Source organism: Haplochromis burtoni, unplaced genomic scaffold (assembly GCF_018398535.1).
Source record: "Haplochromis burtoni strain Fernald_Lab_line unplaced genomic scaffold, NCSU_Asbu1 Contig_48, whole genome shotgun sequence".
In the NCBI taxonomy this organism is placed as follows: domain Eukaryota; kingdom Metazoa; phylum Chordata; class Actinopteri; order Cichliformes; family Cichlidae; genus Haplochromis; species Haplochromis burtoni.
Window position 1 is genome coordinate 1 of NW_024582409.1, and position 27,571 is coordinate 27,571.

The 27,571-nt window shown below is 38.1% G+C and overlaps 4 protein-coding genes across 5 annotated transcripts in view; 1 reads left to right on the top strand and 3 right to left on the bottom strand.

Moving 5' to 3' along the window:
* Positions 1–70: 70 nt before the first annotated feature.
* Positions 71–11,457, bottom strand: LOC102297000 (serine/threonine-protein kinase tousled-like 1-B; the record flags this gene model as incomplete). Of its 2 annotated transcripts, none has more annotated exon segments than XM_005951732.3 (15): positions 71–152; positions 1,558–1,655; positions 2,821–2,887; positions 3,071–3,259; positions 3,636–3,772; positions 3,872–3,982; positions 4,132–4,224; positions 4,316–4,402; positions 4,495–4,590; positions 4,830–4,873; positions 4,989–5,064; positions 5,505–5,543; positions 5,926–5,997; positions 6,089–6,210; positions 11,330–11,457. In XM_005951732.3, coding segments are annotated over 14 exon segments (1,308 nt in total), but the record flags the coding sequence as incomplete, so codon positions are not given.
* Positions 11,458–11,759: 302 nt separating this feature from the next.
* Positions 11,760–18,276, bottom strand: mettl8 (methyltransferase 8, methylcytidine). Its single transcript, XM_005951733.2, has 10 exons — positions 18,169–18,276; positions 16,820–16,976; positions 16,261–16,352; positions 15,805–16,166; positions 15,635–15,684; positions 15,291–15,351; positions 14,461–14,600; positions 13,949–14,055; positions 13,755–13,820; positions 11,760–13,461 (listed from the first exon to the last, which is right to left on the bottom strand). Exons 2-10 carry the CDS (start codon positions 16,969–16,971, stop codon positions 13,307–13,309), a joined length of 1,185 nt encoding a protein of 394 aa, XP_005951795.1. The 5' UTR covers positions 16,972–16,976; positions 18,169–18,276; the 3' UTR covers positions 11,760–13,306.
* The window catches only part of dcaf17 (ddb1 and cul4 associated factor 17), a 36,381-nt gene continuing 27,026 nt past the window's right edge, over positions 18,217–27,571 (top strand). Inside the window, exons 1-9 of the mRNA XM_042220383.1 lie at positions 18,217–18,387; positions 18,462–18,565; positions 19,369–19,459; positions 19,554–19,690; positions 19,795–19,873; positions 20,224–20,313; positions 20,426–20,533; positions 20,876–20,978; positions 21,345–21,487. Coding sequence (XP_042076317.1) covers positions 18,217–18,387; positions 18,462–18,565; positions 19,369–19,459; positions 19,554–19,690; positions 19,795–19,873; positions 20,224–20,313; positions 20,426–20,533; positions 20,876–20,978; positions 21,345–21,487 — 1,026 coding nt within the window. The remainder of the gene's footprint in view (positions 18,388–18,461; positions 18,566–19,368; positions 19,460–19,553; positions 19,691–19,794; positions 19,874–20,223; positions 20,314–20,425; positions 20,534–20,875; positions 20,979–21,344; positions 21,488–27,571) is intronic.
* LOC121814439 (cingulin-like) lies at positions 24,304–27,565 on the bottom strand. Its single transcript, XM_042220384.1, has one exon. It carries the CDS (start codon positions 26,866–26,868, stop codon positions 25,651–25,653), a length of 1,218 nt encoding a protein of 405 aa, XP_042076318.1. The 5' UTR covers positions 26,869–27,565; the 3' UTR covers positions 24,304–25,650.

Consider the following 27,571-nt stretch of genomic DNA (forward strand, 5'->3'; position numbering starts at 1 on the left):
ACAGTGACAGTTAGAATAAACCTGCACAGCAACACTTATTGAGAGTATTTTTCCATGTTTAATGACTTACCTTGTAAACTTCACTAAAGCCTCCTCTGCCTAGAAGATGCAGGAGCAGGTATCTTTCATTCAACGTTGGGTGATCTTTAAATCTTTAGATTGGAGAAAAAATAATAATAATAAGGGAGGGAGGAGTAAAATTAAAATTTGGACCTATATGTGAATCACAAATTAATAAAAAATTAGCTTTGCTAGATCAATTTATTTTAGGTTCAGTACTACAAAGACGAGCAAAAAGTCACATTATGCTGCTTATTAAAAACTTAACGGCAAGTCTTGCATAACAGTTTAAAGTGTCAAATTTCAGCTGCAAATACTGCACAGATAAATAATTTCACCCAGCTTCTGCAACGTTTTAAGAGGTCATTTTTCTGACTACAGGTGTAATCATGAACTGCTGCACATGACGGTTTACAGTAGAGTTCAGCGAGTGAGATAAAGGAGCAGCATACTGCATTATAGCTGATATACAGACATGAATAAATGAGGGGGGAAAAAACAAAGAAATTCTGTTGCTTCTAGCACCTTCTCATTTTAGCTATGGCCGTCTGTGTAAGACAAGTAAGATGTTTTGGTTATAAAAGTCCAAATTTTAGCTGCTCAAACACTGTTTAGATGTTAACGTGCAGATTTTATGAAAACATTTCAGTCACATTTCAAAATCCAATCACTCTCAAAAGAAGCAAAAAATAAATACGTGATAATCCCTTTATTTTTATATAGCAAGTTCTTCAGTAAAGTGCAGGCAAGCACACAATATAAGGAGAGAGAAATCTGATGTGATCAATAAACCGAAGCACAAAACAGCAACCTCTTTTTTAATTTTCGGTCTCAAAGCTCCTATAATTTTTAATTTCACTTTTAACGCAGCTGTAGTCTGTGTGAATACAATCAGCATTAATGTAATACTGCCAACCATATTTAGCAGCTTGATGTGCCAACGACAGGACATTTGCTATTACTCTAAGGACATTGCAAATACAAGTAATCCACTGGGTCTTCATTCCCCCCGGATACTGGAGTACATAAAGACTTATGGGCTGCAGGAGCAAACACAGAACAGACATTTTGTTCAGTTTGCTCATAGCTAATGCATCTCTGAGTTAGCAGACATGGCTCTAGCAGGGAAATAATGGCAGACTGTGAGCTGTTCATTCAGAATTCAAGAGGATGAATCCGTTTGCCAGCTGGGGTGGGGTGGGGGGGTGGCGTTAACCCATTCTGACACCACAATAGTCTATAAATCAGAACAGCAAGTTCAGACACACTGAATGTGACAGAGAAAGGAACAGACAAAAAGAGATGGGCTTCCCCCCCTCATTTTGTGGGTCTCACAACACACTGGAGACAAGACGTAATGTTGAAAAACGACGAGAAGCTTAATATCACATAATACAACCCTTTATTATTCGACTGTGGACGAGGACTGTAGCCTTGCTTGTACATCGTGTTCCAATGTCAATGCAGCAAATGTCAAGGAAAGTGATTTAGACTCACTGTGAGCTGTCTTCGTTATTTATTCTCTTCAGTTCCCGAATGTGAAGGTTGCGCACTCTCTCCAGACGCTCGAGCTCTGCCTGGATCTCAGCTTCTTCCTATAAATGATTCAAACACACAAACACACAAATGCACAGAAGGAACTTCAGAGCACTGACTACAAGGAGAGTTCATCAAAACCCACTCATACACATGACGAGCTCGCAATTAAATATTAACATCTGACTTGGTGCAGAGTCCGTTAGGGCTTTTCAGTGAAGCTTTTTTCCCATGAAAACAATAAGTAAATTGACCTTACATTCTTTGCACAATCTTTACTAATGGAACAGGATTTTCAATCAGGAAACTGAGGAAAAAGGTGGAAGAGATAAATGCAGAAAGTTTGGCCACAAGCTAAAATCTAAATACATGAACAGATTTAAAAAGTCAAAGTTACAGTTCTTTATTGTTATTTTAAATAGCATTAGCATTTTTTACCCCTTCTACAAAGACGTCGGTCATTGCAATTTCTAAGGCTTGTTTACAACCACTGGGAAAGGTCAGGTGATGCAAATTTCAAAGGTTTATGAATATACCAAGTCAACCTTCAGCCCAAAAATATGCAGCCATAGCCCAAAAAGTAGGAGAAGGCTATGCCTCTGCTGTACAGCCACATCTGCTCAAATTGGATGTTCATGGAAGGCTCGGTACAGTTGGCCACATTGAGAGGTGCACGCTAACAGTTATGCCTCGGCCCCACGCAGTTCCCCTGCCTAAACCTCATCAAAAATCTGTAGTCATACCTAAAAAGAGCAGTGAATGCAAGATAGCCCAAGAATCTGACAAAACTAGAACCCTTTTGCAGGAAGAAGGAAACAAGTTCCTCAAACAAGTATTTAGGTGGCTTTTAAAAGTAACCACTCTCACCAAAGGGGGTGTTACTAAGCAATAAGGGCCATACGTTTAAGTGTATAGCACTCAAAAAGGAAGACATCGGACCTAAAACCCAGCACTGCAATGTTCAATTTTTCTATTTTTGGCCTTTTGTCATACATTTTATTCCATTATAATCTACATTTTTATTAATATTTTATCTTTTTTAATTGATTCATCCTACTTTTAGGCCATTAATGTTTTGTCTGTTTAAATTTCTTACTGTTGCATATTTATTTTGTTCTTTTACTTTGTCAATTATCTGTCAGGCACTCTGAACTATATTAACTTGATTGAACAATCAAACAAAACGTCACAATTCTGTTTACCAGGCTTCATATTTCCACAAACCTTTTTCAGATGTCCAAGTCGCAGTTTGAAGATCTCTTCCTGTTCATGGTACTCTGCTAATGTCAGCCTTTCAAGGATAAGAAAGCATATAGAAACAAAGCATGAGCCTAATTTAACAGTGCGTCTTAAGTTTAACACTTTCAGTTAATACTGTGCTACATGCTGTTAAAATCTGCTTTCCTGGTAAACATGAGGTAATAAAGCAAAACACGGGGGAGGAAAAGGATCCTACACAAGGGTGTGGACTTACAGCTGAGGTAGGCTGGGTTTTAGAAAGGGATCGTTTTCTGCTCCATTCACCGCCTTGGTTTTCCGTTGCTTTGGCTCAGAGTTTGTGGTTGGTGTTTGGGAGTTGTTGGAAGATGGAGGTTTCCTCTTGGCAAGAAGTTTCCTCTGCCTCTCAATGTCTTCTCTCTGTTGGTTTATCCACTCCTGCTGCCTGCCGAAGGACATATTAAAGCTGTTAATTTTAGAGGTACAACTACATTTTAGAATTTTCAACTTGAATCTGACGATGGAAATACTGCAGATGAAGGCTGCAATGCAAAACTCAGTGAAATTATACTAAAAATACTAAGTCTGTTTTGACAACATGAGGTTAAATCTACTCTTAAGCGAATAATGTTAAGAAGTGACGTGGCAGCTGTCCTAGGAAATGAAGCCCTGGAGCTGAGCTTACAACCCCCAACCTTTCAGTAGCAGGGGAATTAAATGTGCATGTAATGTGCAGCTTTAAGGTGTGCGTGGAGAGCTAAACTTAAAATATGCAAAGCTTAATAAATAAATGGGAGACAAACAATTTAAAAGCTTCTCACTTGACAAGGTTTTGGAAGGCATAGCCATCTGTCCACTGCTCTGTGAATGAGGCCCCATGTCTCACTGTAGTAAAGTGGCCTAAACGTAGTCTATCCTGCATGCTCTTCTCCCGACAGGCCTGCTTCTCCTGGGTGCTCTGAACAACAACAACATAAAATACAGCATGCAGGTTCACAGCCACACAAACATTCCTGATTTTAATAACGCAGGCTACAGAAAAAAAACACTTGTTTACCTTTTCTATAAGTAACTTCTTGCTCATGGTGATGCACTTATTCAAGCGTTCCTTGTATTTCTCAAGTAACTTTTGCTGTTCATCTATCTGTCTCCTGAGATCACAGTTTGCCTGTGAAGCAGAAAATGACACTGGATAAGCAGACATAGAAACAAAATGCTTTACTAAACACATTTACTATAAAACTGAACTCTGGGAAGTTTTATCCACCTTGTTTTTAAACTAGTTCAGTCAATAAAACAGTAAGATGTCCCTCTTACCCTTAACAGGTCATCTATCCTGCCCTCCTTCTTCTCAAGGTCTAGATTCTTGGTGCTTTCAAGGGCAGCCAATTTTAACACTGTCAGGTCAGTCTGGAGTGAAAAACAAAAGGAGTTAAACACTTGTCATATCAAACATGTTTTAAGAGTGAATACAGGAAGGCTTTGGTTACAACCTCCTCACCTGAACAAATTTGACTGCTAGTTGCTTTGGATGTGCCATATGGTCCCCAAAAGACAGACTAGTAGGAGATGAGCTATTTTGTCTAACCTAGAACACAGAGAGTGATGATATTTTATTTAAAAACAGGTCAACACTATGGTGAGCTACAAAAGAGTTATTTTGTTATTATCACAGCTTACAGAAGTGCCCTGAGTCGAGTGGGAATGTGAATTCTGGGGCGAACGAATCACTGGAGGGGGACCTCTCACAGGACTGGACCCATTTCCTCCCTGGAACTACAAGATGAAAAGAGAGGATAAGTAGCACCGCTGCCTAAGATCTGGTAACAGCAGACAGCCAGTGGGTCCTTTTATTTTACTGTAATGTGGTTACAGACAGGAAATGGATTACGCCTCAGATCTTCAACAGGCTGATATAGCACACATTATTTTCTAAGCACTATATATATTCATCTATAGTGCCATGAAGTATACTGTTCATACTTCATATATGAAATATCTGACACAAAACTTACATCGAAATAATCACTTATTTTGGGTCCCCGCACAGTTGATTTTCCTAAAATCAAGAGAAAGCAGGGATGAGTGTTGTGATTTATCAAACATATTTTATTAGAATAACACAAATAACAGGAGTAAAATAATTATAACCGGTATAACCGAACAACACTTACCTTGGCTGCTCTCTGACTGGATCTCAGGTTTCCTTTTTCTGCCTCTAGTTGTTTCAGTCTGTTTCTTCTCTGGGGTCTGAAACATTAAATTTAATTTGGTATAATTTTACAGTATGATTACTGCACAACGGACACTCTGAACCTGAACTGCTGCTGTATTCTCTATATAGTGACAGCTTTGTTTCCAATGGGTATTTATAGATATTCATGCTTTATATACAGAATAAGTAAAATTACAATAGATGTTTGGAGCTGTAACGGCCTTTTTTTAAGTCCCCAATAGTCCAGGTTAACAACAGTCAAGAAATGCAACAAGTTCTGGAATAATAAAAGTACTTTCCTAATATCTGAAAAATATTTCCATTATAAATATTGGTCTTTTGAAAAATATAAATAAATAGCATTGTTTCGGTCATGTTGAACCTAGAGGGATCACTGCAAACACCAGTGTTGACCAGACAAATCTCCAGCCTTTAAATGCAAAATATTCATTTTCAGATCTGATAAATTACCCACCGAATAAGCAGGAGAGCTCCCTCTTTTCACATCAGACCCCTATAATGACAAGAAAGGAAAGCTTTAGACCAAAACTTATTACCCATGGATAATAAGTGACCAGACTAACAGTGAAGAGCATTTATTGCAAGTGTACTTCATTATTAAATGAAATCTTTATTTAAAAAATTATTAATTAATAGTATAAAATAACCACCAGTATGCAAGTAAATGACAGTTCAAGACTACATTAAAAATATATTGTTTAATTTAACAATATTGATACAGGAAATATTGGTATCATTTCCAGAATAAAGGTTATATAATAATGGAATGCTTAAGATTAGCGTGCAAAGGACACAAACACTTGTGTCAAGCATGATTAATCTATACAGTGTAAATGTGATCAGAGTAGCTCCCACATAGGATTAAAGATATTTACCTCCGACTCCTTGTCACTTGAAGATCCTAGACTTCCAAAACTGTGATTTGAACATTCATTATTGGTCAAGCCCTGAAATAAAGAGAGACGATTAATAACTGAGTCAACACTACAATAGGAAACACTTAAACAATAAATAAATACGTCCTCATTTCTGACTCACTTTGGTTCCCCCGCTTGCGCTGCCAGTGCTGCCCCCTGTGCTGCCACTGACTCCGCCCATAAAACGAGCCTCCAGCAGCTCCTGTCTCCGGGGGTCCAGGCTGTGCAGCTCCTCCATGGTGCCTGGGAGGATTAGCAACAAATCACAGTGTGTCTCCGTTATTCAACGATCAGCTTAATTGAACCCATTTACTGCCCACTCGAGTGGGCAAATGACACAGCAGCAGTAAGCTTATGAGCAGAGTCATGATTAATGTGACTAAAACTCTGAGAGGTGAGTGGATTTGAGTCTAGATCAGAATGTAGGCCAAGACCAAATTTCTGCCTGCTCCCTAGTGGCATCCCCAAGGCAGGTTTTGCTATATTTATTCATCAAGTACTGAATAGATAAGCTAGTTGTGATTATGGTTACACCAACTCTACAGGTAAAAGCCTAATACTTAAATAACAAAAATATTCAAAAGAACGCGTTATATTCTCCAAATGCAGAGGCCACATTCAGAAATTTTCTGTTTTGTTCTTTTCTTTAAATCATGAGAATCCAAGGGCAACGTTTCAAATGCTAGGCAATGCTGCTCACAGCGCTCCTGTGGGAATGATGCAGGAGCACCATGAGCTTTGGTGTTGCTGCAGACTCAGAGGTGCCTGCTCACTAAATCTGTGCTGTAATGAGACAACCATTTTGAAAGGTTTGGCACTGCATCCAAGCTTAGTACAGTAGGTAGGGATTTTCAAAATCCATTTAAGAGTAGGAAAGACAAGAACGCACTGAATATGTTTAAAATTATACCAGCTAGGATTATAAATGTGAACTAAAGATCGAGGATAAAAAGTCATCTTGTAGCATTCAGCGACATGAATTGTTGGAGGATATGTATTACAAACCACTGAAACCAAAATACACATTCTTTTGCTTAAAATATTTCAGCAGTGCAAGAAGAAACCTACAGAATGAAAAAAAAAAAAAAAAAAAAAAAAAAAAAAAAGAGTCTCTCTAAACGGAGTGAAAAAATAGTTACACCTCAAACGTGATTGCCCCGATTATCCCAGATAACAAATACAAATTAAACCACACACAGTTTCACATGAAAAATAAAATCTTCAATGATCTCAGGACTGAATCTGCACTTCATTTAGACCCTGAGGACTTCACATAACAGTTTGCGCACACAGCTAAACAAAAAGTAATTTATTACATCCTCTCAAACCAAACCCTGTCTCCAATTATGGTATGATTAGCAATACATCTGCAAACACAAAGCAACTTAACAAATGGGTTGTAACAGACAGAATACAGCTGGCTCGCCAAACGATACTGACATGAAGCCATTTCCCAGATAAGCACACAAAAAAAGAAGTGTGTCTAACGTAAAAAGAATCATGTGTCCTGTCATTAATTAAAATCCCTTCTTTACCAATCGGTGTCATTCACAAAAACAGCTCCAACATGCTGTTATACTTTAAGTTTCTGAAAAGTCAATAGCTACTTTTAAGAATTAACCAGGCTAGGATATTTTTACTTCCAGCATGCTATCAACACCTCCACAGAGAAGCGTCCGTTACCTTTTTTAAATAACCACCACGGTGATCGCTTTAGGCAAATTCTATCTGAAAACTTTTAACTGATGTATTTGCTATCTTCATGTGTATTCAGTAACACATTTAAACTGAAAAGAGACCTGTTATTAATGTAGTCTTCTAATTTACATTTACTAACACTATATTGTGATCGATAGTTACACTTTGTGAAGTATTTGTGGTGCTATGCATCAAGTCTAGCACCACAGAAGCCATGGAACTGTAAGCCACAATCAGCATTTGCCTCACTGAAATTTGATCAATACGTGCATAATACTGTCATATTTATGCTCTGCAAGCAAGATATAAAATAACAATGATTACACTGATGCATCTGCTTAGCTTATTATAATCACTACTTTGCCCTAACCTCTTGATTAAGACTTAATAAAAAGGTCAAACTGTCACGAATCTGATAATGTTAACTACCCTTTGCAACCACCCGATAGACCTTGTTTTTTTTACTGAGAAATACCTTATTAAAAAAATAAATAAATAAATAAAAATTAGGCAACCCGCACATTTTTCTTCCTAACATTGTCATGTTTGTGGATCTGTAATTTCCCAATTAAATTCTGCTCGAGAAATCATTTACTGCAGGTCACGTACCTAACACAGCTAACCATGTTTTTCTGCATGTGGCAGCTTTATCAATTTAAGAGCAAAAAAAATAAAATAACCTTATGGAGAATATTTGCTTTTTTCCCCCCCTATATTTGCTTTTTTCCTCTAAATAGCACTGTGAAAACTATCTGTACCAAGCAGTTTTTAAAGAGTGACTTAATTTATTAAGGGAAAGAGCGAGAGAGAAAAGAGAAAAAAAGAAAAGAAAAAAGGTATCCAAACCCTCACCATGTGTGAAAAAGTAATTGTCCACTAAACCTAATAAGCAAGAACTGCAATTGAGCATTTGTGATAACTGGCAATGAGTCTTTCACATTTATTATCTTCTTTGCAGAATTGTTTTAATTCAGCCACACAGGATGGTTTCTAGCACTGACGGCCTGTTTAAGGTCATGCCAAACCATCTCCAGACTTTCACTTTCAGGCCGCTCCAAAACCTTGATTTTATTTGTGTGTTTTGTTTTAACCCATTCAATCTGATGGTTGGACATTCCCCTTCAGGATTTTCTGGATTTCATAGTTCTATCAATTATGCCAAGTCATCCAGGTCCTGAAGCAGCCCAAAGAAATTTTTGACAAACATTAGATGAGCCTTTGTGTTCATTTTGGTGAGCAGTGATTTTCACCTTGGAGCTCTCCCATGGATGCCTTATTTGCCCAGTCGCTTTCCTGTTGTTAAATCAAATCAAACTCTGACCTTAACTGAGGCAGGTGAGGCCTGCAGTTCTTCAGATATTATTCTGGGTGCTTTTGTGACCTCCTGGATACGGTGTTGGAGTAATTTTGGTAGGTGGCCACTTCTGGGAAGGTTCACCACTGTTCCAGGTTTTCATGGCTCTGACCATGGTTTGCTGGAGTCCCAAAGCCTTAGAAATGGTTTTATAACCCTTTCCATACTGATAGATGTCAACGACTTTGTTTCTCTCCTGTTCTTGAGTGCCTTTTAGATGAGATCTTTCAGCCCAATTCATTTCGTCAGACAGGTTGTTTTTAAGCAATTTCTTGATTCAACAGGTCTGGTAGTAATCAGATATGGGTGTGGCTATCAAAATTAAACAGAACCAAAGAACCAAAGTTAAATAATAAATTAACTGTGATTAACAAACCAGGCAGATTTGGATAATTTTTTTCCCCCTTAAAAAATGTAAAACTGCATTTTGTTTTTAATTGGGTTACCTTTACCCATTTTTTTTGGGTGATTTGAAACATGTGTATTAAAATAAGCAAAAAAAAGAAGCCCTTTGATTTTACACAACACTGTATATAGTAACTAAATATCGCATGCGCCTTAATACATCGGCTTCATTTTCAACTCATTCAAATGATTAGCACCATTTTCACCTCACTACCGCTTAATTAGAAAATCTAACACATGCAGGGAATAACTGGCTTCTAGGTTCAGTGATGATTATCATTTCTGCATAAGCTCTGAAATGTCCAATGTTGTAGACGATCAACCAATACTTTTGCATTTTTATGACTTGGTTTTGCTGAGACGGATCCATAACCACATCTCCCCAAATGTTTATGCCAGTTTCACGTCATAAATACACATGAGCTGCGTATTGTTTCTCAAGGATTTGCTTTTGTTTCAAACATGAAGGCCTCAGAGCATAAATATTATCTATATTCAAGCCCCTGCGGGAGCTAGCGGTTGAACCCTTACAGCTCATGGTGTGGATGTGTTTTAACTCCATGCTGCTCAGCAGACAAGCTGACCACCTGTTTATGGCAGACATTTGGAAAGTCGTTTTAAAAAAACCCCCCAAAAAAACCCTGACATTAGATGAACAGGCCATTTCAGTCTGAGTCCATTCATTGAAAACTTGAAAACAAAATGAACAAAATAAATTATAGTCTCATTCTCATGTAGTCAGCTATTACTAATTTATGTCAATCTGTGTTTACAAAACGAAGTGGGGAGATTCATCAGTGTCCTAGGCTGGGTAAAGTCCTCCATCATTACAACAGCCAATGAAAACTAACGTCCAGGAAGCAATATTAACATTAAGTGCCAACTACAGATGTATTTTATGGCGTTATGATTGGCATGCTGCATAGCCCAGCCATAAGTTCTCCTTCAGTTTTGCTTGTCATCTCTACACAAACACTGAGTATTACTTAGAGTGAAAAGCTAAGGTCAAGCAAGGCTACCAAGCATCCAGTGCATTAGCTTTAGTTACAGACCACAAATACTTCCAGGATAAAAGCCGATGCAAGACCCCTGTGTACCGTAAAGATGACAAACAACACCACTTACACATGTAGATGATGTGGACACTGATGGAAGGAAAACAGCAGTTAACACACAAAGGATTGCTAACGATGCGATGCACACCTTTGCACTGGCTGCTGCCAATCCACTAAGCATTACTAGAATTTGCTTGATTATCTCCATTTGCACATGATTATCGGTAACCTGGCTAATGTGTGCTCTTAAACAGGCAGCATGCCTAATGGAGGATGCATCGACTACAACAGTTACATTTCTGCTCAAAACAAAGCTTAATCGCCATTGCACTCGTCTTAAGGTTACTGCACTGGCCTGGGCACAGAAAGACGGTCCTGTGTCTTCGGTGCTAGTAGCTAGCCAAACAGGCTCAATGGACTTTGGAGCTGACGCGTTAGAGTAACGTTAGCTAGCGAGCAGATTTCGCCACCAAGATTTGCTCGGTCATTTTAATAGAATTTCCCTTCTATATGCACAAAAAGAACAACACGAACAAGTAAAAAAGACGTGCGGCTTAAAATGTTTCACGATACCTTTCTGGACCTTCACCACTGCCGTGGTATGTAGCTGAAAACACAGTCCGTGTTGGGGACGTGGAGAGCTGGGACCAAAGATGGCGTCCCCTCCAAACTTCCACTACTTTGGATACTCATCAAGCTACTTTTCGTGTGTAGGTGCTGCAGCGCACATGGGTAGGCTTTAACACTGACTGAAAAACTGACCGACTGGCGTGCCCTGTGTGACTTTAGAAGGGCTCGGTGACTGCCAGTAGGTGAAAATGTCTAATTATTGTGTTTTAAGGACACAAACCTCTTCACACCTCAGTAGCGAGTCCGGGCTCCGGGCCCACCTCTCCGTCTTCAAGTGGTTGGCTATGAAACGTCACGCATCGTGTGCAAAATTCTTATCGCGAGGGCGAAACATTTCCCCCCCCCCAGCGTCAGCGACAACATACGAAAACATGACAACCATATGTTTTATTTTTACAGGTTACGATGCTCAAAGGGTCGAGACATGACTTTTAAACGAATGAAATGATCGATTTCCTTGTATTAAACTGTCCTAGCATGGCATATCAAAAAATGTCTTTTCAATAAATAAATAAACTAATTCATTTAATTAAGAATTAAAATAAATAAATACATAAAACGCTTGAAAGTTAACATAATAATTATAAAAATACTCAGATTAATAGTTAGATACAATGCAATAATTTTTATTTTCTACTCTCAGGCATAAATTAGAGTAAGGGTTAAGTTGTGATTCTGACGTCCAAAACAAAAAAGTTTCAAGAAATCAAATTAAAAAATTTTTATTCCGTCAAAATTATGATGGTAACTAAAAATTCTGAAATAGTAATTAAGAAAAAAAGCTTACTTTTGGAAGGGTTAATGGGTTGATATGGAAGCTTGTTTATGTTATTAAAAATCAACTTGTAATTCAAAACTCCGAGTTAATATTTTGACATTTTTAGTTATCTCAAACTTTTGAGTAAAGTATCTTGACATTTCCAGTTAGTCAGAAGTAAGGCAAAACTTTTAGATACTTAGTAAGTTGAAATTTTGAGATAATAACTTGAAATTTTAACTTAGCTCCCCCTCACATTTTTTCTCCACTGCTGGTAAATAAATTCCATATATTTGATCATAAATTTGAGTATTTCAGTTTAGTAACGATTACATGCTTTAAAACAATTTCTTTCTTGCTAATTTTAACCACTACTAATATGCAAACTAAGACATTAGAAGGGACAAATACTTCTTCACAGCACTGCTGATAGCTAGCTTGCCAGATTTTATTGTTACAAAAGAACAAAAAAAATCAAAATAGCATAATCTACAAAAAATAAAACAATATTAAAAGTACCATAGACCAATACTGAAGGCTTTAATATGTAAAGCAGTGCAAAAAATTTGAAATCGGATAATTAAGTTAATGTAAAGAAAAAAGATAAAAGACTGAGATCATGCAAAAGCAAATTGTAGCAAACAGTGGTGGAAATGACATAACAAATAACATGTGCACTGTACACTTAAGAAACAGCAGCAAGGAGGTTTGGAACAGAAATATGCATGTAATCATGTGTCCTGGTGTGCGTCGGATGTGTTCTCCGGTCACAAAAACAAGAGCTGTTGTACAATTTCATAAAGAATAACAGGAATATCCGTGTAGAGTCGTCCAGGTCATGGGAATCCAAGGCGATTGGAAAGAAAGCAACTGGACTTCTTTAAAATTCTTGAAGATGTTAAATCTCTCATCCAAGAAGATTCACTAGTTCTAATTTGCTCAATGTATGTCTTAGAACAGTGGGAACGATTTCCTGAAATGTTCTTTATGGCAGTGAGGTTGAATCAGTTTTGCAGCTTATCTGCAGATAAATCAGCATCAATAAACACAGCTAAGCATATATTCAGGCAACACATCAGTGCAACCGCTAATTTGCTTCTCTCTTACAAAAAGTGGCTTGAAGTGGCTTATGTGCCTTACTGAATAATGGAACGTAATCTCCTGTCCATCATTCTTACAGTGGCCTTAAAACATCTAGTGCATGGTTCATGTACCCGAGCCCACCTGGACTTAACAACATTGTGTCAGTATCTAAATATGAATATAATGAGTAATAAAGTAGAAAACACCAAACACCTGTTTACTGGTTTTTATTGAGTTTTATATATTTTACCCCCAGCTGCCTCCAAAAAACAGTTATTACTAGGCCCAAATAAACCAGTTTAAGTATAAAAGTATGAAAAATACACAATTCTAGTTAGATCTGTGCATGGTGGGATGCTAAGAGGTTGAAGGTGGATACGGTTTTCTGTACTTGCTCTGCATCCACACCCGGCGCATTACTACTTTCTTTCCTCGGTTCACTTGCAGTCGTCTATCCTCTAGATTCTGAATTTCTTCCAGTCCAGCTTTGGAAAACAAATCATGAACCTCCTCTGTAAAACATAAAACACAACAGTCAGGAACCAAAATTTTAGTCCAGGTTCTCTTTCTGCCAAGAAAGCCATGACAACAGAAAACACGGTTTTGTGTGCATTACCGTGAAGCTGTTTTTTTATACATTAGTTTTCTTTTTTACGAATTTTGGAATTGAGTTTTATCTGAGATAATGCATATATTTAACCATTCACCAATAAATGTAAATTCCATCTTTGTAAACACCACAAACTTGTATTATAGCACTGATCAGAATAGGGGTGTCAACACCCACACCCATACGTAGAAATACCTTTTGTGAAAAAATAAACACAGGTTCCATCTCCGCGTGTGTAGAAATTTTCTGATAGACACCGTCCTGGTTGTCAGAGACGAAATGACAAAGAATTTGTTTAAAAAGGAGAATCTCACACACAGACAAAGATGTATTAAGAATATATAAGAAATTAGGGTAAAATGATACAACGGGCATATCGGGAGGCTTACCTTTTTTAAAACGGAGTTGTGAGAAGTCGTATCTCCCATAATCACGGAAAAGGAGCACACCACCATGTTTCAGGTATGCAGACAGATGGTTCACAACGTCTTGCAAGCTGTCAATAAAATTTAGTTATCGGATAAATTATGTTATAATGCAGCAGGCTTGCAGCTAAGGTGATCCTTGCAGCCATCTGTAAAATATAGGCCAAGGAGAAATGCATTCACTGAGATACAACTGACTTCAGTCAGGAGTGCATTTGTATTAGCTTAACCCAAGTATATTACATGTGTTTCCCAAATTCATCTATACTTTTAGTGTCAAGCAAACCACAGAATATTCAATATCTTGCACTTAACTGTATGGTTTAATATTTCCATTTCAAACTGGGGTTTGTAATGACATTCAGACAAAGGCTGGGCAATGGGATGATTATGAAGGTTGTGGAGGGGGAGGGGCTGGCTGGCAGGTGATAAATGACATTAGGGTCTCCCATCTCTGTACTCTAAACCTCACCTACCGCTCTGGATGAATGGAAGAGAGCACAAATACTGCCAGAATAACATCCAGGCTCTGAGGAGGAAATGGGAAGGTGGCCATTTTGTCACAAATGTCACGGACGAAGGCGTGGCACACCGAGTCGTCATAGTCTGGGTGGTTCTACACAAGGAAAATAAGTTAGATTATATCTATTAAGCATGTCATTATCACATTGGTGTTGCAGCTCATGTACAGTTCTGAGACATTTTCTCATGAACCCTCTTATCGCCTTGAAGCAGTCTGGTCATTCTTGTCTGACAGCATCAAGAAGACATTTTCACCCAAATAACTGCCATTCAGTGGATGTTTTCTCCTTTTCAGACGACTCTCTGTAAACCCTAAAGATGATCCGTCCATTCATCCATCCTTCTTCTTGTCCAATTCAGGACTAGGATAGCCTGGAGCCTATCCTAGCTACTCTAAAGATGGTTGTGTGGGAAAATCCCAGTGTATCAGTTAACAAACAGTTAAATAGGTGTACATTACAAATTGGCTAGCAAGTGTGTAGGAATGCCGTCTTTTTTTTCATTACTAACATTGTTTTCTATATGTGAGATTTATTTAATGTGGAGATATGTAACAGTGATGTTTTTTTCTTCTGCTACATTTCTGCACATGATGTCATATTTATCTATTCTGTGTCTGTCTAGGTAGAAATTTATGATAAAGACATTTTATTTGTAGATAAAAAATCAGCTGTTGAAATTAAATTTCCCAAAATATTTAAGGGACGGCAATATTTTGTAGATGACTAAATTATTATTATAATACAGTATACACTTTATATTTTCATACGAAACAGATGCTAACCTTAACCAGCTGAATGGCACGTGGCGAGAAGTCACAACAGTATAAAAATGAGTCTGTTTCTCTGTGGAAGAAAACAAACAGTTTAACAACTGGGAATCATCACATTACAACCACAAGTACTTGTAAAATACTAACAAAGTGATTTTGTGGCTCAACACATATTTTTTACAAGTGTCTTAATTGTTTTTTCTAATGTAGGTGATAACACAACTACTTCACAGAGAAATTTCCACTGTGTTCTATGTGTATGCTCTGCTCTAAGTCAACCACAGAGATGACAATAGAGACAATCAAATACTAAACATCTGTATGATCATTCATTAAAGAGAAACATTTTGACTTACTTGATGTTATTTACAATAGGAAACACACTGTTACCAACTCCACATCCAACCTGTGAACAGAAGAAAATGCAAAGCAGTTATTTAACATTATCTGTGTTGCAATAATATAACATGCACATCCTGTATAAAAAATTAAAACAAAAACAGAGTATATTAACACTTTTAAAAACCTCCAGGATCCTGAAGGATGCACGTTGTCCAGGAAAAACAGAATCATCCACAGCAGCTTCATTCGTTCCTCGTGCAGCTTGTTGACAGGACTCCTGAAAGTTAAAGGTGTCTGTATTCCTGTGATGCTCAATGGGATTGCACCGTTGATGTTTTCCAGTTTCGGTGTCCAATCTGGATGCACTACATAGTTGAATGGCTGCTTGCTGATGACTGTGACACGTGTTTGTGCTCTGGCCTCTTTCACCTGAAGGCAGCAGCTCTGGGAATTCTAAAAACAGCCACCTGCGATCTTTGAAGAACTTGTCCTGGTGAATCTCATAAAACATGTCCCAGTACTGGCAAGCTGCTGTAACAAATTTACCTGCAAGGACAGAATTCAAGAACTTTTTCATCATTTTTGTTTCCATGTAATTCCCAAAAATCTAATTAAATGTGTTAAAATATTTTATTCTTGCCTTGTTCGTTTAAAGGAAGTCGTACAGTGGAATTTTCCTCCGCCTTTTGCCGTGCATTTTCCTTGTCCTCCTCTGTCCATTGCACATGATCCCTAACATGAAAAACATTACTAAAGCAACTCCTGGATGTTAATATATCAATTTAACTATAATGACTCACAATTTAATTTGTTATAATTAGCTTTAATGTCATGAAATCCTGTGACCTATATTTTAGATTGTATATTATTATATATTATAGTATATTATTAGTATACTGGTGGTGGTCAGAGGGCCCGGTAGCACCAGTGTCCGGCAGCCTCGCCTCTGTCATGCGCCCCAGGGCAGCTGTGGCTACAATGTTTTTTGCCATCACCAGTGTGTGAATGTGTGTATGAATGACTGAATGTAGTGTGAAGCGCTTTGGGGTCCTTAGGGACTAAGTAAAGCGCTATACAAATGCAGGCCATTTACCATTATATATAACACATATACAATATACAAGCTACATGGTGTCTTCTTATTATGTGGAATAATAAATGCAACTTTTACACATATTCATTAAAGTCGCATCACTTACCACATGTTGTGCTTGAAGATGTCATCAGGACTGGTCAGAATCCGTGAACCCAGTGGAGCTGAAGGTCTACTGTCACTGCTCTTTAACCTCATAGAGAATCTGATGAAAACTGCAGCCACTTTGGCTACAGAGAACCTCTTCACTTTATTCATTTACTCTGTAAAAGTGCACATAGGTTTAAATACATACAACAATCCCTGGTCAGTACATCGCTGCCTAAAAAGACTAGTGGAAGCAATATCTATGTCATGCAGGGGAGGGATACTAGCATCGAAGGACGCTGAAGATGGAGCTGACACAAAGGAAGACCACAAAGAAGACTGATAAATGTAGTGAAGGAGGAAATGCACAGGGTTGCTATTACAGAAGAGAATACTAAGGATAGGGTGAGATGGAGACAAATGAGCTGCTGTGGTGACCCCTAAAGACACCATCCAAATGTCTATTTAATGTTAAGACATACATGTAAATAAAATAACAGAATACGATAAACTCTTCTTTTGCCCTGAAAGCTGGGAAATGTCCTGAAAATAGAAAATGCATGCATTTTGGGGTTTTTTAAAAATCCCCAAAGCTAACTAAACTACAATGAGCTCAAAGTAGTAGAATAGTAAAAGAAAACAAAAGTCAAGAATACATAAACGTTTAAATACAATGCAACGAAATCCTTAAAAAAGAACCTAGTATAATACGTTAGCGTGACTCTTTAAAGTACATTAGCTCAAATTTAATACAGGAAAAACAAAACAGAAATAAAATAAATAAATGATTACCGTAAATACACATACACACAGACAAATATGTTTAGCTAACACCGCGCAAATGCTTAAAAAAAGCTATATAGTTTGAATAATAATTCCTAAAATATAGAATCGGACTATTACTGCAAATAAAAACGGAAACTAAAGGATGCAGCTGATTTTTAAGTGTATCTCTGGTCAGGGTACGTGCAGACGAATGGGTGCGCTACAGCGGGACAGCGAGAGCGCTATTGTGCCGTAGAAGAAGACGCGTGTGAAAACATGGAGAGGGATGGGGTGCTAATAGAGTTAGCGGCTAACTAACAACACAACCCCAGTCGACAGGCGAAAGCAATGCTCGCCAACTTAACCCTAACAATTATATTTAACCCTCCATGCAACCTCCGAGCAGTTCCTCTGGGTCATATAGCAAACAAAACTTTTGGACGAAGTTGGCGACATGTCGAGGTTCCTTAGCTCACGCTAACCTAAGCTAGCTGTTAACTTTTCATGTTAGTCATTGGACGTGTGAGGTCGCGACGGCGTTGAAAACATGAAGCCTAGAAAACAGCTGTAGCGTGCTGGACTACAAAACCATACGGTGCTTACCTCGCTCTGGGTGGGCTGTTGTGGTCACTTCAGTCAGTCGATCTAGTCATGCTGCTAGCAGCCCCCAGTAGGAAAACGTACCACCTGCAGATGGCGCCACAGCAGAGAAAGGGGAGCGCTAACGCAGCTGAACTGCTGAGCCGGAGGAGCACAGGTCTTGGAAATACTGGGACTTTAATCAGACATAATTTGAAGATCCTGAGAGGTATTCTCCTTCAGGTAATGTTACAGTTTGTAGTGTTACTGCTTTCAGTTGGTGTTTTCCCATATTAATTATTGTTGCCATATTGTAGGAAAACCGGACTTTCACGAAAGTATGGAGCAAGACCTCAAAATCCACAGTAATGTACGAAAATTGCAAACTATACTTTGAAAACTACCAGCACTGCTACAGCTGGTGAGTATGGGGTCCTAACTTTAATTAGCTTCAGTTTTTAAACACGTATACATGCCAAAATATATACACAGGACTATTTTGGTACGTTAAAGTAATCCTCCACTGGTCATATACACTATTAAAAATGAGTTGTTAAAAATCTACCTATACAAAATATATTTTTTAATATGAAGTGTTCATATTACACTGGCCTGTAATATAAATTTATTTGGCACCCACTTAAGAGATATAGCCAGAGCCAAATGAAAATCATCACCTCTTTAATCACTTATGTAATGGATATATAATGTTTTAAAGCTTTTACTTGAGTGTATTAAATATTATTGTCTGTAGTGAGAGTAGGGATCAGGTGAAAGAGCCTGGAAAGGTTGAGGTATGCTCTGGAGAGAAGAGGAATGCAAATCAGAATACATGCGTGTGAATGAAAGGGAGATGGGTGTAACAGCGTAGCAAGTTGATGAGTTTTTAAAAAAAAAAATGCGGAAAACTATTTAAAGCAGTGGAAGATATTGAATATTTTTTGTCTTATCTTATCTGGCAGGGAAAAGTATAGATGTCTGATGAATAATGTGAAAACAGGTGGGCCATGATATTTAATGTATCATGGCCCACCTGTTTTAAATTAAAATAAAACCCATTGTGTCATTTTAACTTCGTCAGAAATTGTTGCTTTTGCGAAACAGTGATGTAGGATACAGAGGAGCAGATGATCTAAGGAGCTTTAACTGAAGTAGGAAAGTGTTGTGTATGCCCAATAACACTGACAAGCTGCTTATGTTTTATATTTTGTATATGTGTTTCAGTGTTCATGTTGAGCCTCAGATTTTGTACAAACTGCCAACGAGGTCCAAACAGGAGAAAATTGAAGATACGTTGATGTGTCACAGCCCAGTTGTAAGTAAACATTAATAAACTGGGTGTTGCTCAGATAGAAAATTTCAGACTGTTGTGTTACCTCTTTTTTTTTTTTTTTTGTTCTCATCCAAAGGAAAAATCCTTATCTTCTCCATCTGATCATAAACCAAGCCTCTTGGCTTTGACGGCCAATAACTGGCTAATTCGCCTTTCAGCTGAAACAGGAGAAGAACTGCAGAGAGTTTACCTCTCTCCAAACTATAAGTTCAGGTATCTCTACGGTTCTGATTTCAGTGTCCTTTGAGTGGAAAGTATTTTTAGATTTGGTTAATTTTAAAGCCATTTTAGTTTTATAGCTTGTTGTTATCTTGTAGATATCTTGGCTGGGATGTTTCTCAAGAGACATTTTATGTTAAATCTGTTCAAAACAAGGAAACACCTTTAGCCAGACAGGTAAAGTGAATACATGTATTTAAAGTATTTGTGTCTTGCAAGAGAAAGTCAATAATAAGTTAATGTTATATTTAAATTAAACATAGCTGTCACTAGCTATACGTGACTCTTGTTATCATTTCATTTTTTTTATATTCTTTATATTTAAGGATTATTCTTTTTTCATCTTGTGGTTGTTGGTTTCAAATCAGAAGGTTGTTGTTGTTATTATTACTATTATTATATTAGTAGTAGTAGTAATTTATTGTTTGTGCAACTAGAAAGTTTATTAATTATTTATTTTTCTGTAAGTCCTATAAAAATGAAGAGAGGAGATGGAGACGTGACCTTTTTTCTGATTTATCCCACAGGCAGGTATCACTCAGAATACAGTGATGCACATCGCTATTTTTCACGTTTTCCCATTGGAAGTTATTGGTGTTATGGAGATCAATAAAAAAGTAAGTTTTTTGTTTGTTTGCTTGTTTTTTAAATACAGTTTACATTTTTTCAAATGTACATTTTCTTGGAGGTTTTTTCATTTAAAGGTTTTTTGTTTTGTTTTTCTTGTAGGTGTTTGGAAATGGTGTCATAGGTGCTGATCTGGTTCAAGGTGTCCTTGCACTGTATTACAGCAATAAGTCAGTGAAAATGTACAGCTTCGAGCACATTGTCCAAAGAGTAAGTCTGTGTTTATTTAGACATTAGTGAATGCATCAGAATTTGCATCAGGGGCGATCGTGGCTCAAGAGTGGGGAGTTCGCCTTGTAATCGGAAGGTTGCTGATTCGAGCCCCGGCTTGGATAGTCTCGGTCGTTGTGTCCTTGGGCAAGACACTTCACCCTTTGCCTACTGCCTACGCTTTGGGGTCCTTTAGGACTAGTAAAGCGCTTTACAAATACAGGCCATTTACCAATTTGATGTGATTTTTTTTAATAGAAAGTGTTTTATTATCATTCTGCTTAGCTTGCTTCTTACGTCTTTGGGATGTAAGAACATGATGAACATTTTCTTTGTTTTCAGTACCTGACAGAGAAGCTAACACTTGGAAAGCAGAGTCCTCTTCTTGGTGGCAAAACAGTCGGAGATGCACCGTTTGGTATCCCGTTAAATATTCAAATCACAGGTTGTTGTTTTTTTTTTTTTAAGAACCAGTGGTATATGTGCTTAAAGTTGAGTACATGCATAGCTTCAAATAACTAATAAAGCCATTTTTGTGAGGCAGCTAATACGAAGAAAGTTGTCTTAAATCAAGCTGTAAGGGACCTGAAATGACTTCTTCAAGGCTGTGAACTGTGAATCATGTAAAATATGGTGCTTGATATGAACATGATATTAAACATATTTGGTTCTGTTTATTAACATCCCTATTTGCCGCAGCAGCTTTCTTCTGCTGCTGTTCCAGGGGTCACAGAGTGATAGCCACTCTAATCAAGAATGTTTTGCTTCACAAAGCGAGTATAATGTTTGTTTTTCCTTTCTCATTGCACAGATTGCCCTCCTGTACTTTTCAAGGTCTCTTGTGCTGAAAACAGTGTTCAGATTGGAGGAAACCCATGGCACTACATTTACACACCGCCTCGTAAAAAAGACGAGGGGACCTACCACATCTGCTCACTCAAGGACGGCACTATGGTATATTTAAAAATTCCTCATCAACTATAAATTTACCTCATTATTACCTTTTAGTTATGGTTGTACTTTGAGTAAAACATGACAGTAATAAGTCAGTTTGTGGTAGAATGAGCTGTTGCTAAATTTGTCAGACCCTGGTGAGTTGTCATTGTAAGAAGGGCTCCAAATGTTTTTGACAGTCTTCCTATTCAGTCAGTGGACAGAGCAGGAGCGAACTAAACCTGTAATCACCTCACAATACTACCTTTGTGCTGATCTCGAAACTCTGCCTTCTCTCCCATTGAGAAGCCATGACATTGTATCAGATTATTTTCACATAATCTCTCCACTGAGTTGTTCATGTGGAAAATACCACACATACTTAAATAGAAAACAGGAGAATCAAAGGGGGTATAACACTCTTTATACAGGGAGTGCAGAATTATTAGGCAAATGAGTATTTTGTCCACATCATCCTCTTCATGCATGTTGTCCTACTCCAAGCTGTATAGGCTCGAAAGCCTACTACCAATTAAGCATATTAGGTGATGTGCATCTCTGTAATGAGAAGGGGTGTGGTCTAATGACATCAACACCCTATATCAGGTGTGCATAATTATTAGGCAACGTCCTTTCCTTTGGCAAAATGGGTCAAAAGAAGGACTTGACAGGCTCAGAAAAGTCAAAAATAGTGAGATATCTTGCAGAGGGATGCAGCAGTCTCAAAATTGCAAAGCTTCTGAAGCGTGATCATCGAACAATCAAGCGTTTCATTCAAAATAGTCAACAGGGTCGCAAGAAGCGTGTGGAAAAACCAAGGCACAAAATAACTGCCCATGAACTGAGAAAAGTCAAGCGTGCAGCTGCCAAGATGCCACTTGCCACCAGTTTGGCCATATTTCAGAGCTGCAACATCACTGGAGTGCCCAAAAGCACAAGGTGTGCAATACTCAGAGACATGGCCAAGGTAAGAAAGGCTGAAAGACGACCACCACTGAACAAGACACACAAGCTGAAACGTCAAGACTGGGCCAAGAAATATCTCAAGACTGGTTTTTCTAAGGTTTTATGGACTGATGAAATGAGAGTGAGTCTTGATGGGCCAGATGGATGGGCCCGTGGCTGGATTGGTAAAGGGCAGAGAGCTCCAGTCCGACTCAGACGCCAGCAAGGTGGAGGTGGAGTACTGGTTTGGGCTGGTATCATCAAAGATGAGCTTGTGGGGCCTTTTCGGGTTGAGGATGGAGTCAAGCTCAACTCCCAGTCCTACTGCCAGTTTCTGGAAGACACCTTCTTCAAGCAGTGGTACAGGAAGAAGTCTGCATCCTTCAAGAAAAACATGATTTTCATGCAGGACAATGCTCCATCACACGCGTCCAAGTACTCCACAGCGTGGCTGGCAAGAAAGGGTATAAAAGAAGAAAAACTAATGACATGGCCACCTTGTTCACCTGATCTGAACCCCATTGAGAACCTGTGGTCCATCATCAAATGTGAGATTTACAAGGAGGGAAAACAGTACACCTCTCTGAACAGTGTCTGGGAGGCTGTGGTTGCTGCTGCACGCAATGTTGATGGTGAACAGATCAAAACACTGACAGAATCCATGGATGGCAGGCTTTTGAGTGTCCTTGCAAAGAAAGGTGGCTATATTGGTCGCTGATTTGTTTTTGTTTTGTTTTTGAATGTCAGAAATGTATATTTGTGAATGTGGAGATGTTATATTGGTTTCACTGGTAAAAATAAATAATTGAAATGGGTATATATTTGTTTTTTGTTAAGTTGCCTAATAATTATGCACAGTAATAGTCACCTGCACACACAGATATCCCCCTAAAATAGCTAAAACTAAAAACAAACTAAAAACTACTTCCAAAAACATTCAGCTTTGATATTAATGAGTTTTTTGGGTTCATTGAGAACATGGTTGTTGTTCAATAATAAAATTATTCCTCAAAAATACAACTTGCCTAATAATTCTGCACTCCCTGTACTATGAAGTGGAATGGATATCAGATTGTCAGTTGGTAAAGATAAGGGAGGTTTCCAGTTCCAGTTCAGCCTCCAAAATGTAGTTTAGGCTACGTCCATACGTATAATGGTATCTTTGAAAACAGAGATTTTCTTCTTCTTCTTTTTTTAATCCTGTCACACGTGCAGTTTTAAAAAATATCTCCCTTCACATGGAAACTCTAAAAGCCAAATGTTAGCCAATCAGAAATTTAGAAGCCTGGGAGGGAAAGACTAAACAGGGTTTTGTAACCTCACAAAACCTTAAGTAGTTCTGAAAAGTTTTTGTTTGTCTGGAAAGGCAGATAATTTTGTGTTACTTTTCAAGTGACATTTTCAAGTGCCTTCATCATTTCAAATGTTAATAACTAAAGACAGTATTTTGGCTGTTCTGTAGACGGGGTTCGTATAGGTGCTTGGAATCCTTTAATTTTAATATAGACTTTTCAAGGTTTGAAAAGTGCTTGAATTTCAGATGTGGTGCTTAAATGTGCATGAAACTGTATTAATTTCACCACAAATAACTATCTGACCGAATAGTTTTCTTATCAGATAAAGAAATAAAATGAGTCTAAAAGCAAAATTTCTCCACCTGGACTGCCTTGCATACGGTGGCCCCTAGAGACAAAGCACGTACAAAATCCAAAACACTTACAAAATCCAAAACACATGAAAACTCCAAAGCACAAACAAGTGCTGTTTGGCCCCCAGGGGTTTTCTGAGTGAAAATTTTCTGCTCGAAAATTAAATGACCAAAAAACTGGAGTATTTCTCTGCAATTACAAACTCTGTGTAAACAGTATTGGTGTCAAATAAAATCAAAATAAAGCTAACACTTGTGAGATGTCATCAGAGATGTGAATAATACTGCGGATGTTACTATGTCAAAGTTACTGTGACTCAAACATAGAAAAATAGATTTTTTTATTTCCCTCACCTAATTTTTAAAAGTATTTTATAGCATATAACACGTTTGAAAATATGCTTTGGTTCACATTTAACTCCAGAAAATCATAAATCAAAATATGGATATTACCTGTCCACAGATTCATGGTGCAGTAACTGCTCTTTTAACTGTCTGGTGTCTTTGCTTTGTTTGGTGTTTGTAGACATGGTTTACATGAGTTTTTAGCTGAGATTCAGAGGTTTCTGTGGACACTACTCATGTCAGCACTTATATTTCTGACCTCGTGTTATAATCGATTAAACGTGGTCTCCTCCCTTTTGCCCCCATTTTTGATGTTGTGGGCGCAAATGATCAGGCGTGACATTCTCATAATAAATCAGAGAAGATACTGCAAATAATTAATCCTGCATTTGTGTGATTGAAATGTGTGTGCAGTGACACTGTTTTAAAGATTTGGCCTAAATAATTCTGGAGTGAATGAGCCTAAACATGATGACCGGACTAGTGACACCATATCACCTGTGACACTCACACACGCACGTATGACTTTGCCAGTTTCAGCTGAAACAATTTCAGTGTTTCAAACCATGTTCCAGAGTTTTTAGTTCACCGTTCATGAGGTTTCAAGAAGAAAATGAAAGACAGATCTGAATGTTTGAAAGTGTTTTGGAAAAACTCTGTAAAGAATAGATGAACAATACTCAAAGGATAAATTCAACTGTTTTATTTTGTTAGATAAGTTGAAAAAAAGTTAAACAAGCAAGTAAATAACGAAACAAGGTAAAACGAAGTAAGTTCAAAAAGTTAACAAGTAAATAACGAAACAAGGTTAAATGAGGTAAGAGCAAAAAGTTAACAAGTAAATAACGAAACAAGGTTAAATGAAGTAAGAGCAAAAAGTTAACAAGTAAATAACGAAACAAGGTTAAATGAGGTAAGAGCAAAAAGTTAACAAGTAAATAACGAAACAAGGTTAAATGAGGTAAGTTCAAAAAGTTAACAAGTAAATAACGAAACAAGGTTAAATGAGGTAAGAGCAAAAAGTTAACAAGTAAATAACGAAACAAGGTAGAGGAGAGAAAACCCCAACAATCCCCTCTGAGCACGCACTAGGCGACAGTGGGGAGGAAAAACTGCCTTAAAACGGGCAGAAACCTCCGGCAGAACCAGGCTCAGGAGGGGGCAGTCAACTGCCGGGACTGGTTGGGGGGTGAACAGAGGTGGAGCAAGACGAGGCTACATCAGTTGAAGAAGCAGTATTGTCCCTCTACCGGAAAAAGCTGAAGAATCTTTTCTTCTTTTTCATGGACTTTTCCACGAGCGCCTTTTTGTCCAGGATGAGGGTTCTCAACTCATCGATGGTTTCTGTGTTTTGCCTCTCTAGTTTCTTGCATGTTTGTTCCACCTGTTCTAATGTTGCTTGTGTTTCTTCAAGCTTTTCTTTGAGGTCTTTGGATGTTGCCTCCTGTGTCAGCTTTGCCTTCTGCAGGTCTGCATTTCTCACTTGATCTTCTTTGTGCAGGCCTTCTAGCTGCTCATTTCTTTTCTGGATATCGCGGAGCGTACACTGCAGGTCCTCATGCGTTTTGTCTTGTTTTTGCTTTTGGGCCTGCATTTCTGTGTTTTCCCGCTTCAAGTTGTTGAATTCCAACAATATCCCCTTAATGAGCTCTGAGTTGTTTTTGGCCATGTGATCAATCTTTTTCTGCATGTGTGAGCATCGTTTTTCTAGTGTTTCCTTTTCTCCCTCCAGCTCACTTGTTTTGACCTTCAGTTCATCACAGAATCCTTGCAACTTTTGATTTTTACTCTCAAAGTCCTTGATAATGCACTTTTCTTCTGGCAGTCTGTCTTTCTGTTGCTCTTTCTCTTGAAGGAGGTCTTTATTTTGGACCAATGTTTGTTCCAACTCTGCCTTCACCATTCTGTACTTTTCCTGCATGCCTTGGAGCTCGCGCTGCAGGTCTTTTTGCTTTGTGTCCTGTTGTTCCTTCTGTTGGAGGACTTCTTTATTTTTTTCTTCAGCTTCATCAAGCTTTCTTTGGAGCAGGTGATTCATTTGGTCCATGTATTGCAGATCCCACTCCATTTTATCAATCGTGGCTTTCCTGCCTTGAAGCTGCTCGGACATTTCTTTAACTTCAGCGCTCTTTTTCTTGTTTTCTTTGATGAGGGATACAATCTGCTCTCTGGCTTGAGCAAACTTGATCCCCCAGCCCTCATTAATAATGTTGATGTCGGGCTGGCGCTGTAGTGTTTCTTCCAGGTGTTTGTTTTGTGCTTCCATCTGTAAGCACTTCTTCTCCAGGTGACGTTTTTCTTCTTCAATTTGTCGAATTTTGTTCTGGAGATGGTTGTTTTCATTCCTACTCTCCTGTAATGCCCTTTGGATGGATAAGAGGCCATTTGGAGAAATTGGCCGGCCACGCGTGGAAGGAGAGGCGGCGAAATCTTTTTGTCTCGGTTGCCGTAATCTTGGATACATGTTGGCGTTTGTATCCGATGACTCTGAGAGGTTTCCAAATTTTTCTGTAGTGAACGTTTGAAGGCTGCAAACACAAAGGCTGCGAAGAAACGAACTGAAAATTGCCGTTTCTCACCCCTATTTATAGAAAAACTTCAAAGGATACTTGTGACATCCTTGTGACATCCTTGTGACATCCTTGTGACATCATCACTCCTAAGCCAATCAGATTGTCACATGACATTTTGGAATGTGGAATGGGGATATGTTTTTTTTTAAACAGTTTTCAAATGTAACTTAATATTTAAGTGTTTCTTACTTGACCCGCTTAGTCGATTAAAAAGTTAATTGCCACGAACACCCCTAATGTTATATAACAGACCACAGAAAAAAGACAGGTTTTTTTCTACGTGACAGAGCTATAATAAATGTTTTGTTTTTTTTAATTATCCTACTTTTTCTAAAAGGGAACATTATTTAAAGAATATGTATTTAATTAAAAACTCTGTATTCATCTAAAGGGTATACCAAGAAGGGTGAGCTTCCTGCTTGAAAAGGAAATGACCAAAATAAATGTATTTCTCTGCAATTACAAACTCTGTGTAAACAGTCTTGGTGTCAAAATAAAGCTAACACTGGTGAGATGTCATCAGAGCTGTAAATATTACTGCAGATGTTACTATGTCAAAGTTACTGTGACTCAAACATAGAAAAAATGATTTTT